This window comes from Scomber scombrus, chromosome 10, assembly GCF_963691925.1.
Source record: "Scomber scombrus chromosome 10, fScoSco1.1, whole genome shotgun sequence".
NCBI classification, from domain to species: domain Eukaryota; kingdom Metazoa; phylum Chordata; class Actinopteri; order Scombriformes; family Scombridae; genus Scomber; species Scomber scombrus.
In genome coordinates, this window is record NC_084979.1 from 15,611,917 (window position 1) to 15,631,239 (window position 19,323).

The following is a 19,323-nucleotide window of genomic DNA, read 5'->3' on the forward strand; positions in this document are numbered from 1 at the left end:
TGTTGCTGTAAAGGCTGAAGACTGAATGAAAGATTTACACACAATTTACACACTTTCACCTGCACAAGTGGCCCATCGTCTTAACAATGCATACACACGTGAATTCTGTGTGCAGCGATGTTTACTCATAATAGATGTTTGCCACATTACATTGGTTACCATTACTGTTGAATATTTTGACCAAAATATGAGCAAATATGTCATTTAGGTTGTAATGACATAAAAATGGTTTGAAAATTACCACAGCTGAGTTTTTTGCTTTATATTTACTTCTCTACATTTCAGAGGGAATTATTATATTTTTGTTTTTGTCATCTGTAGTTACTTTGTGTAATTACTCTGCAAATTGAAACCTGCTATGATAACCCTATAGGGGTATACACATATCCCAGAGGAATACTTTTTGTCATATCTCAGAGGTGCTTTATTTTATCATTCCAGTTTTTGAAGAATTTGTTAATCAGTGTGTTCTATGACTTTATATTATTATTTTCTGTTTCTGTTTGATTAGTGCTTTTAAAAAATGCCAATGTATTAGGGTGACCCCAGTCAACAGCACCATAGAATATGGGACTATTTATTGAGTTCATGTTCGCCATTTTGATGGAGACAAAAAACAGATGCTGCAGACATATTTCCTCGTGCTTTGTCTACAACCTTAAATTTTTACACAATATGCAAATGAACTGTACATTTACTAAAATATTATTAACCTGATTTTTTTTTCAGATGACATTACTTACATATCAAATAATGTTTTGAAAAGAAATACGTTTTGAAATAAATGTATCTATGTTGTTTCTTACAGTAGTTTGTTATTCGCGTTAGTAGTCCTCATATGTTAGATATGTTGGTAGGATGGAGGTTAAATATTAAATAGTGTCTAAATATATATAATCCCTACCTCAACCAGCTACAAGACTGAAATGCTGTTTACAAAGAAATATAATTGTATATATAAATATATAATAAATATATAGAATCAAAAAACATATTTAACACACAAACAAGGCTCATTCAGGGTATATACTTTAATACTTTTTATTACAATGTTTAATACATTTTACAAACAACTTTCATAGGGTTACTGTAACGGGTAAAGCAACATTGTAGTTTAACATAGTACCACTAGGTGTCATTAGTATACAACAGGAATAGCCTATATACGACCCCATAATGCCACTGGCTGCAACTCAGTAAAAAAGATCCATGCCAGTTAATTGAATCTATCTCAAGTAGCAAGTTTTGATACAACACATAGACCCTGTAAATCAACACCACATTTCTGATAGACAAAATAGGCATATAGGCTGAATAAATAAACAATAAAAAAAACCATCTATCTATCTATCTATCTATCTATCTATCGATAAATGGGGGACTTAAAGGTGGCATGTTAAGATGGACAGATTTACAACTTCTGGCGTCACTCCACCAGCTCCTCAATAATCAATGGTGTCCACTCGTCAGCGGATTTTGGGCACAATCCATCGCGCGCTCAATGGGCCTTGAAATCACCATTTATGTGCCTCGAGCCTCAAAACAATAGCGACATAAGACCCTTGCTGCGAGACCAACGGCACTTCTGGCCCTTTAACAGCGGATCGAACATGCAAAATGAGGGGGAAAAGACCTCACAACAAAGTTACATCGATGAAGTCCGTTAGGCCTATTAAATTAACAGGAAAATAATTATATAAAATATAGAGTAGGTTTATTTTGTATTGTTATTTTGTTTTTTGAAATGTTAATATATCCTGTCAGCGGCTTATTCACTACAGCCAGCTGATTGCTGATGAGTCTGCCGAGCAGACAGATCAGTGTCAAACATTTTAAGAAGATTAGCAGTGCCTCACGTTTTCCTCATCATTTGCAACAATAATCCACCACAAGAGGCTAATAATAACAACAGGAATATCCTTTATGTCTGCTTTCAAATAGATTACCTTCAGTAGGCTATCTGCTGTAATTAGTAAATTGAAATATTATCCTATTATGATATTCTGGTGTCTGCATAATTCTTAACATTTCTGAAATTGATTTGAAAAAGAAATTACCATAATAATTTCCCTTTCTTTCAGTTTGTTTGCAGAGTTGTGAAAGCAGATTCAATTACTCCAACTTAAAGGAAATGTTTCAACATATCCTCTGAGGTTCCCCAACTGACTAATGAAATTATGGCAAGTCTCCCACCTCATGCCATTCAAAGTCCCCCCTGCTACAGCAAATCTCCAAACCACCTTATTTATTTTTAATGATATTACACCCCTCAATCGGCTGTGTCATGGTAATAATCGCTGCTCCAGCTGCCTCTAGATCACATTAGCCAGGCTTAATATTGACAGTGCTGGGCCCACTAAACAATGAGGCTATAGGGATAGGGAGCTTAGAGGCTGCCTAGCCAATGGGCATACTGCAGGAGGTAGCGGAGATGCAGGCCAGGATGCTCCAGTTCCCTATGCCCTGGAGGACTGGCACCATCATTAGGCAGCTTCTTCTATAGTCCAGTGGAGCTTTAAACCCAGATTCAGACCCCACCCAGGCCCCAGACATCAAAAACCATACTGACAAGGGACCATGAAACTAGTGGCAACTTGATTCCCTGCTATTCTTTCACCGGATGGAAAGATCTGCCAGTACAACAGCTCAGCAGCTGCACCTTGTGTCGAGTCCTGCTGTGACAAAGTCTTTGGATAAGGCTCAGGAAAAACTACTCTGCAGGACTCACCTTCTGACAGCATGAAATCCGCTTTTAGAAGTTCATCTTTAAAACACATACAAATGAACAAACATTTTGACTCATGCAGAAATGAAAATATATTTTTTAAAGTGGACCATGTAAATGTAGAAATACTTTGTAATTTAGGTTATACTGTATATGCTAAAATATACTACAAGAAAAACCTATTGCAATCTGATTTCATTAGAAAAGTGCTTTTATCCGTTATCCGTAATTTATGTTGCAGGCTTGTCTCGTTGCTTTATTTGCATAATGGTCACACTGGAAATCAGACTAGGCCACTTGTGGGACACTTGCACCTGATCACAGAGACACTATGGCTCTTTGCCAATCACACCTCCAAAGTTGATACTTCCAATTAAAATATCACCTGTATTTGTCCTTGGTTGGCCAGGTTGTTGAACATCAGTAAGATGTCCCCGTACACTGAGGTTTTATCTTCTGTCCCAAATTGTTGTTTGGATCGGAGGGGATTTTGTATGGGGGCCCACAGATTACCGTCGTTGATTAGTGGTTGGGTGTAATCCTTTCAGCCCCTCTCTCTCCAAAACACCCCTGGGATATGCCCATATCCCTGAGGACCGGCAGCATGGCAGATGGATCCTCCTCCCCCTCTTCTGCCCCCTCTAACAGCACACCCAAAAACACTGTTGATGTCCTGGGACGGAGGTTGTAAAGTATCCTGAATATGAAACCACAGGCACCTTTGTTTAATGGCTCTCTCCCCACTTAGTGAGAATTGCCCCCAGGCCTGATTCCCATTCTGTAGCTACATTTTTGCCGGATAGGAATGTTTTCCAAATCCATTAGCCCAAAGGAAGAGGAATAAGCTGCAAACAATCTGCTCATATTGCCTGAATGAAATGCTGCAAGATCTTATCAAAACTCGCTTTGTGATTTGGGAGACTCTACGTTGTTGACACCATAGTTTTATGGATATGGAATCCCATTTTCCAGAAAGTTTTTATGTGCTGGTGTGAGGTCAACATGTTATTATATTACCTACACAAGCAGATCAAGATAACAGTCCACTTGTCTGCAGGGTTCACATGCATGCCTTTTTTGAGTCTACATGTGTGTTGATGTGCAGAAGTACAATGTATGCATGGGCTGTGGGTGAAAACTTCTTCATGTGTCATATAGTTTTATTAACACATAGAGAAAACATGCTACACTGTCCTGCAGTGTATGAAGAAAATATTTTTGGCTTTATGTTAAACTTTGAAATGATTTTGACTAACATACATTGTCCTCTTTAACAATGTTGTTTAAAAAAAATCTTGAGGATACATTAAAAAATGAACCAATCCATTTTTAGCAAGAGACTTAAGTGAGCTTAAAAGTCCAGGATTCACCATGTTGTGTGTATGTGTGTGTTAGATCATTAACAATCCCCTGTATGCAGCAGAGTCAGTAGGCCTGTCAGTTTCTCCCTCAGGAAAGTCTGCTATGTAACCCTATTCAGCCTCAGTGAGCAGCAAATGGAGAGAACCGAGCCCTGGGACTTCTAAACACTAACACACACAAATGATTGTAAAGCTTAGAGATAAAATTCAGACAGCTTGAAAACAGTCAGAAAATGTGTATATGCACAGGAAAGAGTTGCTCTAGAAACTCTGAAAAATTTCAAAAAATGCTACAGATAAACCTAAAATTAAAAAAAAAGAATTTCACATTACCCAACTTTTAATTTTAGCTGGATAACAATAGGCCTACAATTTCTTCACCCTGCAGCCTACTCTGTGCCACATCACCCCCACCCCTTAGCACGCCAGCACCTCTCGCAAATCCACGCTCCCTCCATCTTTTATGATTACTACAAGGGGCTCAGCTTTCAGGAGCGGTGCAGAGAGCATGTGTGTAGAGCTTTAATTCCTATTGTATTCGTGCAGTCTTGGTGTGTGTGAGTGTGTCTGTGATTTAGCAAAAGAGGGAGAGGGAGATAGAGATGAAGAAAAAGACAGGAACAAGGACCCATCTGTCAGCACAGCGCACGAATCCCTCCCATTCCACTCTGTGTCCCAGGGGACATGAACGAGAGACAACTCACTTGTGGCAGTGTTTTTTGTAAGGAAGGGGGTTATCTCCATTAATAGAAACAACAGAACTTAAATAGATAAAACAAGACTGGTACTTTTTTGGTCAAATATTAAAAAAAAATAAAATGTTTTGAACAGCTCCAGCACAATGTCTTTTTATCCATTATGGTACACATTCAACTTCTTATAATAAACACTAAAAGCAAAATGTTTTTCTAAACTTTAACCCTTTATAGAGCACTCATTGAAATACTTGGAAACTCAAAATGTCAACCCTAGAGAGTTATTGGGAAACTCAAAATGTCAACCCTAGAGAGTTATTGGGGGATATAACATTACTTTTTTTTTTCAAAATTTTTCATTTTTATGTTGCAAATCAAGGTCAGTGAAGTTACCATATATGGTTCCTCACCGGTCTAGAAACATTTTCCAAAATGTCTATATGTTAAAAAAAATCCACATGGTTCTACAACCTCACAGAGAGGCATTGGGAGGCTATTTTGGATGCTTACCGAAGTTACCAAATATAGTTATTTGCCCGATAAAGGGTTAAACATCTTAGGTACAAATGAAGTCAGTAAAGAACTAAATTTCTTAGATTTTTTCCCCAAATACCCAGGTTAACATAGTGCAAACTCATCAAAAGTTGGTGCAGATCAGATGTGCTCACCATGACCTCTTCCAGAAGGTTGGCTATCTATGTTACTGCTTAAATGGGAACAGGACGCAATTCCCTTTCCGTTAGTCACTCAGGCATTTGGGAAACTGATTGGGGATTCGAGGAGACTGCAAGGCTCCAATTCCCTATGCAGGCTGCAGGTGTGGTGGAGGCCAAGCTCACTCATGGGACTGAAGGGCACTGTATGTGCGTGTGTATTGGGGGGGGGGGGGGGGGGGGGGGGGGGGGGTATTAGTGCATGTACCTGGGGAGTTTTGGGCACATCACATTAGTCTACAGTTATTGCTGTACACATGCAATGTCTGGTTCACATGGGCCAACACACACACACACACACACACACACACACACACACACACACACACACACACACACACACACACACACACACACACACACACACAAATAAAGCATAGGGCTCCGCTTCCTCTCTGTCCGCATGCCATTGTGGCCGGTGCAATGACCAAGAGTGATTAGGGCCGTTAGCGAGGTGGATAAACGCTGTTTCAGCACGAGACATCATCTTGGCCAAGCGAGTGACGCGTGAGCACCCAAGCAACAGATGCCCCACCCCCAACGCTTCCTATATCCAGCCATCTGTTCGGTTCTGTTGTTCAATAAATCGTTGGATAAGTGCCCGTTTTTACGCGATGTTGCCGATTAGCCACGTGACCATGTCTTATTTTTCCAGACTTGGAAGTAGCCTATATCGCACACTTGTAGACACGATGAGCCCACAGTGCAGTTGGCAAAGTTCAGTCTCTCTCGTCTCGAGCACAGCTGTGCGCATTCGCCTGCTCAATGGGATCAATGCGGGGGCACGTGCGAGTCGCCAGACCCTGGCTGTCAATGGCCAGTGATGACAATAGACCCCCACTGCGCGGCGGCTCGCCACGCACGAGGACTGGCGCGCGTTTATTATGCCGAGGCATTTGTGGTCATAACCGGGGAAAATGCTCAATACTGATCTGCAATAAGTTTAAATACAATAAAGGCCATATAATCATTTCTCCCAGGGGCTCTGTTGAGTTGAATTCAAGTCTTGTGTTATTAATAACGCGGCGAACCTTTATCATACAAAAACAGTAACAACAACAAAAAACAAACTAACCAAAAACAACAAAAAAACAAAACAAAACAAAAACTCACAACCAAAAAAACCCCAAAAACTAATAAAAAGAGAAAGAACTGAACACAGTAAATCCCTAGCCTACATCACTCCTACGGCATTTACTAGGCTATATTTGTAGGTTTTCATTGCCTTGGTAGGATTTTAACCTACCCGTCTATTCATAATTGTACCAATTGATTCAATAATAAGACAGTCCTTTGGAACAGTATATGACGCTAAAAATGGAAGAAAACAATTCAACGACTGGGCAAATAACGCATAGGCTACACCTGCTCTCAGCACACCAAGCTGTCAAAATCACTTACATAGTCACACATGGAAGAGCGTCTCTTTACTCGGCGAAGAGCAGGTCTACACTGTGTTTAATTAAGTGGAAAATGTCTAATCCAACCGACTAATGAAGAGTTAGACAATCGATTAATATAGTTAACGACAATACACGACAATAAAACAGAACACTGAAATTTTTGTTTTTTCCAACACGTCCACGCGTGAAGATGAATAGGAGACACAACACAATGCAGCTTTTAAGAGAAACAAATAAGGGGACATGCAAGATTTAATTTGTGCCTGATTTGACCGCAACGCAAAGATTGCGACAGGCGACCAATCAGATTTTTAGGTGGTCAAAAATCCTGGCCCTCCTCTCTACTGTCAGCAATAGCAAATTGTGACCATAACTAACCAAAACAGAATATCTTAAAGATTTGTAAAAGAGTAAAGTAGTAAAGCCAGCAGGGCTTGGCACAACGATTGTGAAGAATAAACTGTGCAAGTGTGTGGCCTAAATGTTTTGGCAGGTGTAAAATCTACAGCTCCAAGCAAGAGGGTGTTTTGTGCAGTGTAGAGAGGAGAATCTGTGGGTGATGAAAACCAAGTCTCATTAATGTGGATATATTGTATATGTCTGTACGATGTAACAGTAGATATAGGCTACTCCTTATACCTATACCAAGTGTTCTCACCATCATTTGTGATAACCATATTTAGGAATTTTCCAATTTACGCGGCTGCGTGCACTGTGGTTTTTAAGTGTTCCAAGATATGTACTGACTCGTCCGACTGTCACCCAGAACCTCCCGATTAACAAGTGAAGCATTCACCACGCGTGCACCCGGGCGCGCGCTCTCTCTTTGCCTCACACATTTGTTGGGTGACACTTCTGGACACGAGACAGCCTCGCGCGTCTGAATGGGTTGGTCGTGGGTGGGTCGCAGGAGGGAGGGGCCCCACCCGGCTAAAGGCAAAAATATCAGCCCCAACTTGCCATTTGGAGATGAAAGTTCCATGCGCACAAATGGCTATCTGAAGAGCGGAGGAGTTTTGGACACTTGCAGAAACGCAGCGACTCTGGATTAATAACTCAGTTGCTTATCTTTTTGAATTAGCCAGATTTTTTTGTAATTTTTCGCAGAGCAAGCAGTGAATCCAAACATGTGAGTTAACGTTTTATTAATTTTATTTTTTTAATTTTTGGTCTGGGGGTTGTAAAATGTTTAGTGATATTCCAAAAAAGAGATCACAAATACAACTTTGGGTATCAGTGAAACAAATTAGGCCTAATAACATACACTTTTAGGTGCACATGTGTTGTTTTCCAGGTATCAGACAAAAAACAACTAAAGCTGATTAATAAAGTTCATGGTCGTTTTTTAATAAACTGAAATAAAAGTCATGTATTTTTTCCTGTAGCCTTATTATGCTCAGAAACAATCGCGTGCCTAAAATCCTGAATTCATAAATTATATTAATCTGTCCCACTTTTACGCATTAATGCACTGTAATTATGTAGGACACTTTCCCCCCAAAACAATAGCAAATTATCTGCCCAAGGTTCACACATTTTATTTATGAGGTATTGCCTTAATTTCGTTATAATGTTTAGGCTGTACTTTGTGCCTATATTCTGCAAGTTGTAAAAGATTTAATAAAAGAAAAACAGAGAAATTCACTCTTTTGTAACGTTATAAATAGTATGTGTCCACATGTTTGTTGATTTCTATGTTGCCTATTTAATCTTTGAGCATTATATGCTAAGTAAATCCCGTCGTGTCCCAGATTGACAGCGTCTCTGTAGCGACCACAGCATAACAGCAGGGGATCATTCAGCCACCTCATTTTTAAAAACAGTATTATTTTGCTTTATATCAGAATATCACAATATAATACCTTTCAAATAATAATAGGGCTGCTTCTTCTAAATAGCTTTGGCATGTATCAAGACTGTACCAGGTCTTCAAGATGAGAGAGCTGTCCACTCTCTAGTGCTGAAATGAGAGCACTCATTCTTTATTTCATAGCACATGAATTGCCAGTCACCAGATTCCAGGGACTTGTTCCAGTTCCTGTTCCTAATCAATCACAAAATTAAAAATATAATATCAATATTAGGGAGCAGCTTTATGTAACTACATTTACAGATATTAAGCACTGGTGGTTATGTTTGTTGATTGACAAATGTTTTGTGCTGTTACTCATCAGATCAAAATGATGACCAAACCATTTGGAAAGAATGGAGATGTCAGTGAGCTGGTGAGCTCCCTCGGCTGGCTGGAGGAGGATGGTAGCTCCCAGGATGGAGAGGAAAGCCCGGAGATGATGGGACACCATGGCCTGAATGCAGGGATTCACTCCTGCACAGACTTGGGCAGTGAGGATATAGATGAGGAAGAGGAAGAGGATGATGAGGAGGAGATTGGACTAAATGGAGAAAATGCTCCCAAAAGGAGAGGCCCTAAGAAGAAGAAGATGACCAAAGCTAGACAGGAGAGGTTTCGTGCCCGGCGGATGAAGGCCAACGCCAGAGAACGCTCACGCATGCACGGGCTGAACGATGCCTTGGAAAGTCTGCGCAGAGTGATGCCCTGCTACTCCAAGACACAAAAGCTGTCAAAAATTGAGACTCTGCGGCTGGCCCACAACTACATCTGGGCTCTGTCAGAAGTGCTTGAGAGTGGCCAGTCCACAGAAAGCCATGGCTTTGTAGAGATGCTGTGTAAAGGTCTGTCTCAGCCCACCAGTAACCTAGTGGCTGGCTGCCTGCAGCTGGGACCCTCTTCGATGATACTCAACAAGCTGGAGGACAAGTGTGGAGGCCCAGTATTGGGGGGCGTAGGGGCTCAGGGTGGCCATCCCCTCAGCTACCCATCCCCAGGCCTTCCTAGCCCCCCTTATGGCTCCCTGGAGGCATCCCATCTCCTCCATATGAAGGGATTCAAGGGGTCAGCCTATGACAACCCCTCCCCTAACGAGTGCAGCAGCGGCACCCCACCATACGATGGTCCCCTCACTCCCCCCCTCAGTATCAGTGGCAACTTTGCCCTGAAGCAGGAGCATTCTCCCCATGAGTCAGAGAGGAACTACACAACCCACCCAGGCCACCATGCCCACTACCTCTCGTCCCACCATTATGCCACCTCCACGCCTGGCGGCCTAACAGGGGGGCCTCAGGGCCACCCACTCTTTCAGGCATCACGCTATGAGCTGCCCCTGGATGTGGCCTTTGACCCCTTCACTCCCTCTCACCTGGTCTCCTCTCAGATGGGCAGCATCTGAAAGCGGGAGAAGAATGGCCCCTGAATAAACTGCTGTAAAACCACAGTCATGGTACTGACTGTATAGACACAATGGTTTGCATTTATGTTGTCTAGTACTGTGAGAGATGACTACTCAGAGAGACTCTCATCACCTCAACTCGATCTACCTGATACAAGCACACACCCATAATTTGTATTTTATATTTTATTTATTTGTTTTTGTTGTGATTATATGTTCTTTGGATTATAATTATGTCTGAATAAATTGTCCACTCAGTTGTTACAGAGCGGAGGTAAAGAATAGTTTACCAAATCAAATATCCATGCTTGAGCATCACATGGATGTTCAAAGTGGTTTGAACAAAAGCATGAGAACATGATTTGCAAGTCTGCATATCAACAAAAATTTATCAAAAAGTCATCCAATCCAACTGAGGCCTACTGCCAGTGTCCGTCTTGCCATAAGAAAAGCAATGCATATATTTATATCTGTATTTAATATTTATTTTGATAACGTCTTTTCCTTTTTAAAAAAATATTTTCTCAACACAGTTTTTGTTTCACTGTCTTCTTGGTTTGTTGTCAGTCCTGGCAGCTGTACTGTATTTAAATAATTTATTTTAGGTCTTTCAGGTACTTGTTCATTTGGTGTCACAAGTTTTGTCATACTGTACTCTTGTAAATATTTTGCTGTTTCGCACTTAATTGATTAAATATTCTTATATTATATACTATTTCCATAGTAACAATGCTTGCCATGAGTTTTCTTCTTTTATTCTGTCATCCTGTCAATACATTTCAAATCAAGGGAGATATTTACAGTATACCCACAATACACCAGTTAATTTGGACACTAGTTGAATTCTAACAATATAGTGAGGTTCCCATTAAAATAGACTTGCATCTGCGTTTTCATATCATCAAGTATTTAGTATGCTAAGATGGACTTTTTCCTGCTTTTGCTGGCAGTCCCCAGATGCGACTTATGGTACAATGGGTCATATACATAATTTTGATTGTTTTCTGTAATTATGCTACAAATTCTTATAAGGAAATTAAGTAACTATTATTAACCAGTGAATCAATGCAGTCAGTTTAAACTGTTTAGCCAAATTCACAGTAAGGCTAAGTGCAGATTTCCAACAAGTTATAAAGGAACTTTATATATGTACTTATATATATAAGTACCTAAATGGCATGAAGGCAGGTGGTTAAATGATAGGAACTCATTATTTGATAGTGTCGTCAATGCCATAACAAAAACTCAAAAATAAGAAACTTAAAAAAGAAATCACAGACAGAAAATGTATGCTTCAAACCTTATGGCTCTGTGTTTTATTTCACAATAGCTAACATAGACACACTGATCTTAGAAGCAACGATAATGTACAAGACTAACATGCTGGAATAAAGGCATACTTTATGGCTGGGTAAAAGAGATCTGTTGCAGGATGTGTGTGTGTGTGTGTGTGTGTGTGTGTGTGTGTGTGTGTGTGTGTGTGTGTGTGTGTATGTGTGTGTGTGTGTGTGTGTGTGTGTGTGTGTGTGTGTGTGTGTGTGTGTGTGTGTGTGTGCGTGTGTGTGTGTGTGTGTGTGATGTCATTCATAGGCTTGCTCCGGGGTTTCTATCAGGTCAGGCGGGAGGCTGTTGTGGGCCTGGGAAAACAGCTCTGGAGAACAGGTGAATGTGTCACAGAGGCTTTTCTGAGTCTCTAGCATTCGCTTTTTCTCCCACATGTCCCATTTTCCCATCAAGCTCATGCCAAAACACTGTAGGGCAAGAACTCATTTTCAAAGAATACATCCACAGTAACTAAAAGACATAAAAGCTCCAGACTTCTGGTCAAAGACAAAGCATATGAATATGGATGTTAAATATTAATGGATATGTCTTTTTCAATGTTACCATTATACATACTATAAAGCCTTTTTTACATTTGAAATTTCCACAAAATATACTATTATTCCAAATTGTCTCAGTATATACTTACCATCTTCCTAACACATTTATATCATTCAACTAACTCTAAAAGTCTTAGTTTTGACTTTAATGATCGTGTTGAAGGACATGATGATGGCTCTTGAAATTAACAATGAGCAGGGTGGCAGAGTGCAAACATTGAGTGGTGAGAGCAAGAGCTGGTGTGTATGAGTGTGTTTATCATTGTGATTCTTTAGGCAATCGTAAAGATTGCCTAAAGAGGGAAGGTGCCTCGGAGGCTGTTGTCCAAGAGAACTCCCCTCCTCTTCAGTTACCTCTCCAAAGGTTTGTCTTTTCCAGTCCTGGCAACAGTGGAGAAAAGCTGGAGGAGAAAAAGGGAATGATTGTTTTACTGGGCGCCACTGGTCCATTGTGAACACAGCCTGTTCTTTCTCTTGACCTGTGACCTGTATTGTTGTGGGGTCTCTCGTTTAGGGGGGGCAGACAGCTGGGGGAACTGCGGGGGGCTGATGGACAGCTGGGCCAATTTGGGGAGAGAGAAAAAAGAGAGTGAGAGCATGCGAGAGGGATGAGAGAGGGAGAGGGGAATCAGTGTGTCGAGAGGTAAAAAAGAGAGGGAGAGGGCAGAAAAGGTGACTGAGGTCCTTGCTTCTCATTCAAAAGTTTGTCCTCTCTGCTCCTGCGTGTCAGTCTTGGCATAGGAGTGAAACATAGCTTTAAACACAGGCAGACATTTGGCCTGTGAGAAATTATTGGCAGAGTTAGCTGGTGAACACCCTCTTTGTGTCTTTGCTGTTTTGTTACAGCAAAAATGGTGGGGGGCAGGGTACGTGGATTATCCTCCTGAGTCCAAATACATGAGTGGGTGGATATAGAAATAATCCACGTAAATTAACTTTGGATACAAGATTACAAAACACAGAGATGCGTAACAGTTTTGGGGGATCGGGGCATATTGGTGGAAATGTAGTTTGATGGTTACATGAATTTTAAAATACATTTTATGTCCAGTTTTTTGTATTCAATTTATATTTAATGATGCAAACAAGAAAATGTTAAAAATGATTAATGATTCTGTAAAATACCTTAATGTGTACTACAAAAAAGTACAGGTGGCAAACACAGATGAAGTGTATACAGTGGTTCTAATCTCTGATAAGGGCATGAGGGTATCTTAACGAGAAGGCAACACATGCTCTGTAATGCCATCTTGGCCAAGGCGGCAGGCAGCAGACCACGACCTGTGGCTCAGTCCCCTGGGAGAGTGACATCATGTCAGATATCAGCTCACAGAGAATCTATGTAGCTGCACTCCAACTCTTGAGTCCCAAACTTTTGTGCTCGTTGTGGTTTTTATTTTTATACGTTATATATACAAACACCATAAGCCCTAATAACAACATAAAATACTAACTTTTAATTAAATTAATTTTAACATATAGATGACATCCCCAACAAAAACAGTAAAATATATGAATATATATAAATGTTAACTAACAGAATTTTTGAAGTGCAGTATGAGGCTTGATCTCTCTTTCCCTCTTGCTCTTTGTGCTTATATTTTAGTTTCAGTGTGCACTGCACTTAATCCACTGTCCAAACAAGAGTGGCTCCCACTAAAATGAAAAGGTCCTGATCCATAGGAGCTAGATTGAGGGATAAAGCATTGTGATTAAGATTGTATTAATGGGGCCATAGGAGGCTGGAAGGCTTTAATCAGTGTCTGCGTGCTGGTAATCCCTCTGCCTTTAAGCTGGGGAGCGCAGAGACCCGCCTCAGTGCGCATGTACACACACACACACACACACACACACACACACACACACACACACACACACACACACACACACACACACACACTCACACACACACACACAAACACACACACACACACACACACACACACACACACACACACACACACACACACACACACACACACACACACTCACTCACACACACACACGCCTCTGTGGGGAGCATAGGGATCTGAGTGTCCAGGTTGAGAGGTGGAGCACCCTGAAACGGAGAAGTCCTAGACTGAGAGAAGCAGCTGGTAGAAGAAAGAACTAGGAGATGGATAGAGAAAGAGATTTGGCCAGAGGCAGAGAATGAAAGGTGGCAAGGCTGGCGTTATAAGAGGTTGGAGGGATTGGAGGAGGGAGAATTAAAATGATGAGGATTGGGTTGGTCGTGGTCAACATGGTCGAAGCAATTACATATAAAACTAACTTTTCCAGACCCTGGTTCTAACCATTCCTTAACTGCAATGAACTCTTATAAATATCCAAGTATGGTTCTCTAAAAAATGATTATACAAGAAATATTGTTAATAAGGTCAGAAAAATAAAGCAAACAAAAAAAATACAAAAATAACAGCTTGTTCTACCATGGTCAGAGAAAAAGAAATAAGTACATGGGAGGGGTGAAAAGAGGGCAGCTCTCAGACTCATTACCTATGGAAGTGTGTCAGAGGTGACATTGTGTGCAAGAGGATGAGGGGTGGGCCTTCTCCTCCTAAAGTTCTCAGAGTATTAGGGTGTAGGAGTTAAAGAGCTTCTAATGGGATCTGGATGCTGTCGTGTTTACCCTGGCCCCCCTCTGCACGCCTACTGCATTGTGGAAGTTGCTGGGCTTTAGAACACCACAATAGGCTGAGTGTAGGGACAGATGGAGGTCCCTTTTCGAAGAGGGCACAAAAACAGCCAAGGTAGGAGGGATGTGGTGTCTGAGAGAGCAGACAGCAAGCATGCCGTGCTGCCAGAGATGTGGGAGAACATTAGAGGTGGAGGAAGGGCCTGAAAAGGGATTTTAGTTTCTTCCTAATTATAATGCAAGGAAGAGTGTAACTCTGGGTGTGTTTTTGCTCTGGTAATCGGTCAGTGAATTTGGCATGATGTAGACACATTTACACAGCTCTGCTTCAGGATCTCTGTACACATGCCAGCCTTTATAATTATTTACTGCATCTTGCTTTGTATTTTATCATCAAGTACTTTTCAGAGTGGACCAAGCTGGCAAAGCTAAAAAGCATTGTGAAAGATGTTAAAATCGCTCTAAGCAGTGCTCAGATGCGATAGTATGCCATTAATTTGGCCTTTATTTATATTTATTGAGGGTTAGACTAGGTCAGATGAGAGGGTAAATGCTGATGTCATTCATTTAGGGCAGTGCAGTGTAGGGAGCATCAGGGGAGAGGGTTTTGTGATAGATGCTGATGAGCATATAGACCAGAAGCATTGGAGGAGGGTAGAGGGAGGTACCAGGCACAGGAGCAACAGATGGGGCCTGATGGAAAGCTCAGGTTGTAAACTTTCTGTTGGTAACATCTGTCCGTTTGTCCATCTGCTACACTCGCTGTTTACAGTTTGTTTAGCAGAAACTCATTAGGAAACTGCAGCAGAGGCCATTGGTGCAAAACCTTTTGTCACAGCATCTTAATTAGATCAGAGAAGAATCCAATCTATGTAGATTACTATAAGCTTAATGACTCAGTTCAAATACATTTGGATGGGTTTTTACTTAAAAATAAAACTGGGGCGCAGGAAATTGTATGACCCCCACCTCAGTTATGAGCCAATCAAATCAACAGTTTTGGGCTGTTCCTACAGTAAGCCCATCTATCACATCTGTGCCGCTTAGGGACAGAAGTCACACCATGACATCCTCTTTGTTCATTTTCTGGAGCACACATGAATAAGTGGATTGACACGGGATGCAGTTATAAGCCATGATTAGAGTTACATTAGCAATTACTATAAACATGCTCCTTATGATCTGTGTATTTATGCAAATACCACATCACTTACCTAACCAACTGTCAAAACCAACATCTCATCAGTTCAACTGTTTGGAATTTTTATCTGGTACATTAATTAGATGTTCCCCTCCACACCAGACAGCTAGCCATATCTAAAATCAATACATTTGGTCTTCACAGTAAGATATCATTGTCTGAGGGCATATCTTGCCACAGTATAGATTTAAAAGTGTCTGAAAAATGTAAGCATAACAGTTTCATTAGAAATGTTACATCACTTTTGGGTGTTTTACTTTTTTTGGCTAAAAATATTCTCTTCAATTTGCTCTGCAGCAAGCGGATAAAAGAGAATTAAGCAGCTGATCTGGGCTCAGTGGCCACAGTGTTACATTAGACATTAATCCAGAACAGTGGAAGGTTGGAGAAGAGATAGCATCTTTAATCCTGCACTCCATCCAGCCAACCCTCCCACCTGACACAGTAAGAGGTTCATTCCACAAACTGAACCCAACATCCTCTGTTTCTGCCACATACAAGTAATGGAAAATCTCGACTTTATGCCAACATTGGCAAATAATTTTGATGTTAAACCTTTGTTATTGAAATGCTAAATGAGAGCATTGAAGCATTACAGTGCGACAGAGCTTTCAAAGAGTGTTTACTGCATGAGCACATTTTCCACAATTTTCAGTGTCAACTGCAGCACCCTCCAGCATTTCCTAAATTTCCAGCCTGGTTTCACCAAATGAAATCTCAGTTATCCTCACAGGGTCATGCAAGTGTCCTGGTGAGCCCTCTCAGTGCACACTGTCCCCCTATATGTAACAGATGTTACTGGGGCAACAGTTGGTATTGAAAGGGAGGGGCTTCAGGCCATCTGTCCAGGGTCAAGGTTTGAAAAGGGGTGGTAGAGATGGTGGCACGTTCAGGAAAATGGTAAGTATTTGGTTGAAAAGAGGGAATATAGCCCACATTGTAAATCTACTCAATGTGCGCTTTCATTTCAGATTGCCTTTGTGAAGGTTTTGAGTGTGAGATTAGGAGCTGCATAAAGTTTGGCTGTGAGTGGTCAAACTGCAGCTTTAGTGCAAAAGCACCATCTTGTGGTTAAAGGCAATACTACAATCAATGTGCAATATTCCTAAAAACTTTATTGATAATTTACATTGTACATTACATAAAACTATACAATTAAGGCAGGCTCTTGCTATGCCCATAAGATAAGTGTAGCAATAAAAATCACAATATGTAAACAATAATTTAGATTTCCTTCCAGGATTTAAGGCTCTCATGCGTATGGTCTATGTTATCTCGCAAATAGGCCATCTTCTTATGACAAACCTTTCTCTAGGGAAAAAAAAGCAGAATGTGAACATCTATTACATAAATACTTCAGCAAAACTTTACTTTGCAAATAATCAACACAACTTGTGGGAAGACTCACAACGTAGACCCTCAGCCTCTCTTTTTCCATGTGATAGAATTCAGCCACAGTTAGCTCTGTGAAGTCTTTCTTCAAGGTTACAAATCCACAGTTAGGTGAGCGTTTTGTGTGTTCAGACCTGGGCAGAGAAAATGTTAAAGAAGAAATTAGTTGAAGATAACATCTGAATGCAGCTCACAAACAGGAATGCGTATCCTTAAATAAATCCAGTTCAACTAGGATACAAAAATGTGCTGATCAAGATAAAGAAATCAGTTTCAATATTTGCATCCAACTACATATTTAAAAAATAAATCAACTTTGTTTGGCAGCCACTCTTTTCATTCTCTGTGGTGATGTTTAGTATGTTGACATTTGTCACTAGCTCTGAGTAATACTGCTGAAAAGAATTTTAGTTCTTAAGCTGCTGTACCCCCTCACACCGCTGGCATTGTGTTTTTCAGTGAAAAGAAAATGAAAGGGCCTAAAGACATTGACATGCTCTTCTTACCAGGGGTCATCATCTGGCTCCCAGCCCTCAAGCTCAATCAGACAGAAGAAACAGCAGGCAACATCAGGTTCATTCTCACTGGGGCAGTGGACAAACCCAGCCTTGGCCATCTACAAACACAAATACAGTTGTCATATAATGTCAAAAAAAGTACAGTTGTTTTCTTACAGACTACCGTAAAATAAATACCAAGCACTTAAATTAAGGAATTTTATGACATAACTCACTGAAAAAGATGACAAGTGCAATGCAAGAACAAAAGGCCAGAGTTGCAGGGGTTTTAATGACACTGAGAACGAAATCAGAGGATCTCTTTTTGGCTCCTGTGGGGGTGGTGGTGGCAGAGCTGGTAACGTGGCATATAGAATTGCTCGTCCAGTGAAGTTTCAGCAGCCCATCCATCATGACTAGACTAGGGTGGGCAGAGGGTCTGTGCACTTGACACCTGATGCAATGAAACTAAATCTGGCACCTGCTTAACCGTAAATCACACGCTGTCACAGCCTTGGATAAATGGTATAAAGTCGCTGTGTAAACACAGTTGGTGTATAATAGCAATAATTTTTTTCAAAGCATATTTGTGTAATGTGCAGGTTAATGTGGCTGTATTGCTAAGACTGTCTGACACATCCGGACTGAAATTTGAACAACCATCCCAGGAATGTGCCTAGACTGAACTCCTGCAGGCACTATCTTACCTATAGTTGGTGTCTTCCTTGTGGACAAATTCCCCTTGTAACTTAATACATATTGCACCACCACACTATCAAAATTAACTTCTGATGATAAACATTAGGTTATAATAAATATTCTAAAGCCTTCAGATGCCACAGACTTACCTTTTCAGGTGTGCAGTTACATTCCTCTCGAAATGGCCAGTCTGCAAAAGTTTGCTCTCGTAAATCTTGACTGTACATTTTGTCAAATGAGTAAAACCTGGTTGCTAATGCATCTATGCTGGCCATATCTTCAGCAAAACCTTACAAAAACATACATTAATTCACAATGTGTGTATTGATGTAGACATGGGCTAATGGCCCCAAACTGCCTTGCACACTTCCACAGGTGTTTTCAGTTTTTGGCTAATTAACTCAGGTTCAGGGTGGGTGAAGCAATGAGCCATTATATACTTTTTTATATTATCTTGGTCTTAATCATTCCTGTTACTTTGCACTTTAAAAGTTCTTATTTGACATTTTTGTCAACTAAAAGTTTGTCATTCTCAGTGGTGCATTAAGATATTAAGCTAGTATGTTTTTCATGAAGCAAAACACTTAGAAGCTTTATTGTTGTCCTACTACAGTGCACAATCTTGTGTGACAACCTGAGAATCATTTGCATTGCGCCTGTTGTGTGCATTTGTGTGTTTCTGTTGAAGGGCCAAAGGGGGGGAAGAGTTGTGAGGCCAAAAACCTGGCCAGTGTAAGCTCTATAAGTCCATCTGCCCAGAGGCTATTGTGTTCTCTTTAAAGAAAAGTTGACAAAAAGATAACAATGTTCAAGTTATACCTAATCTTAATTTAAATTCTAACCGATCTGTACTGATGCAGAATTAGAAGAA

The 19,323-nt window shown here is 40.6% G+C and overlaps 2 protein-coding genes across 2 annotated transcripts; one reads left to right on the forward strand and one right to left on the reverse strand.

Annotated features, from left to right (window-relative positions):
- Positions 1–9,077: 9,077 nt before the first annotated feature.
- neurod4 (neuronal differentiation 4) lies at positions 9,078–10,145 on the forward strand. Its single transcript, XM_062427559.1, has one exon. It carries the CDS (start codon positions 9,078–9,080, stop codon positions 10,143–10,145), a length of 1,068 nt encoding a protein of 355 aa, XP_062283543.1.
- Positions 10,146–17,088: 6,943 nt separating this feature from the next.
- birc5b (baculoviral IAP repeat containing 5b) lies at positions 17,089–18,727 on the reverse strand. The gene is made up of 4 exons (XM_062427091.1): positions 18,602–18,727; positions 17,763–17,872; positions 17,273–17,390; positions 17,089–17,175 (listed from the first exon to the last, which is right to left on the reverse strand). The coding sequence occupies exons 1-4, from the start codon at positions 18,725–18,727 to the stop codon at positions 17,089–17,091; spliced, it is 441 nt and encodes a 146-aa protein (XP_062283075.1).
- Positions 18,728–19,323: the final 596 nt, after the last annotated feature.

Coding starts and splice junctions, on each gene's coding strand:
- neurod4 (XM_062427559.1), top strand. CDS start 9,078: ATGATGACCAAACCATTTGGAAAGAATGGAGATGTCAGTGAGCTGGTG.
- birc5b (XM_062427091.1), bottom strand. CDS start 18,727: ATGGCCAGCATAGATGCATTAGCAACCAGGTTTTACTCATTTGACAAA. Junction 17,873..18,601: donor GTAACTGCACACCTGAAAAG/GTAAGTCTGTGG, acceptor TTGTGTTTGTAG/ATGGCCAAGGCTGGGTTTGT. Junction 17,391..17,762: donor GAGCCAGATGATGACCCCTG/GTAAGAAGAGCA, acceptor TTCTCTGCCCAG/GTCTGAACACACAAAACGCT.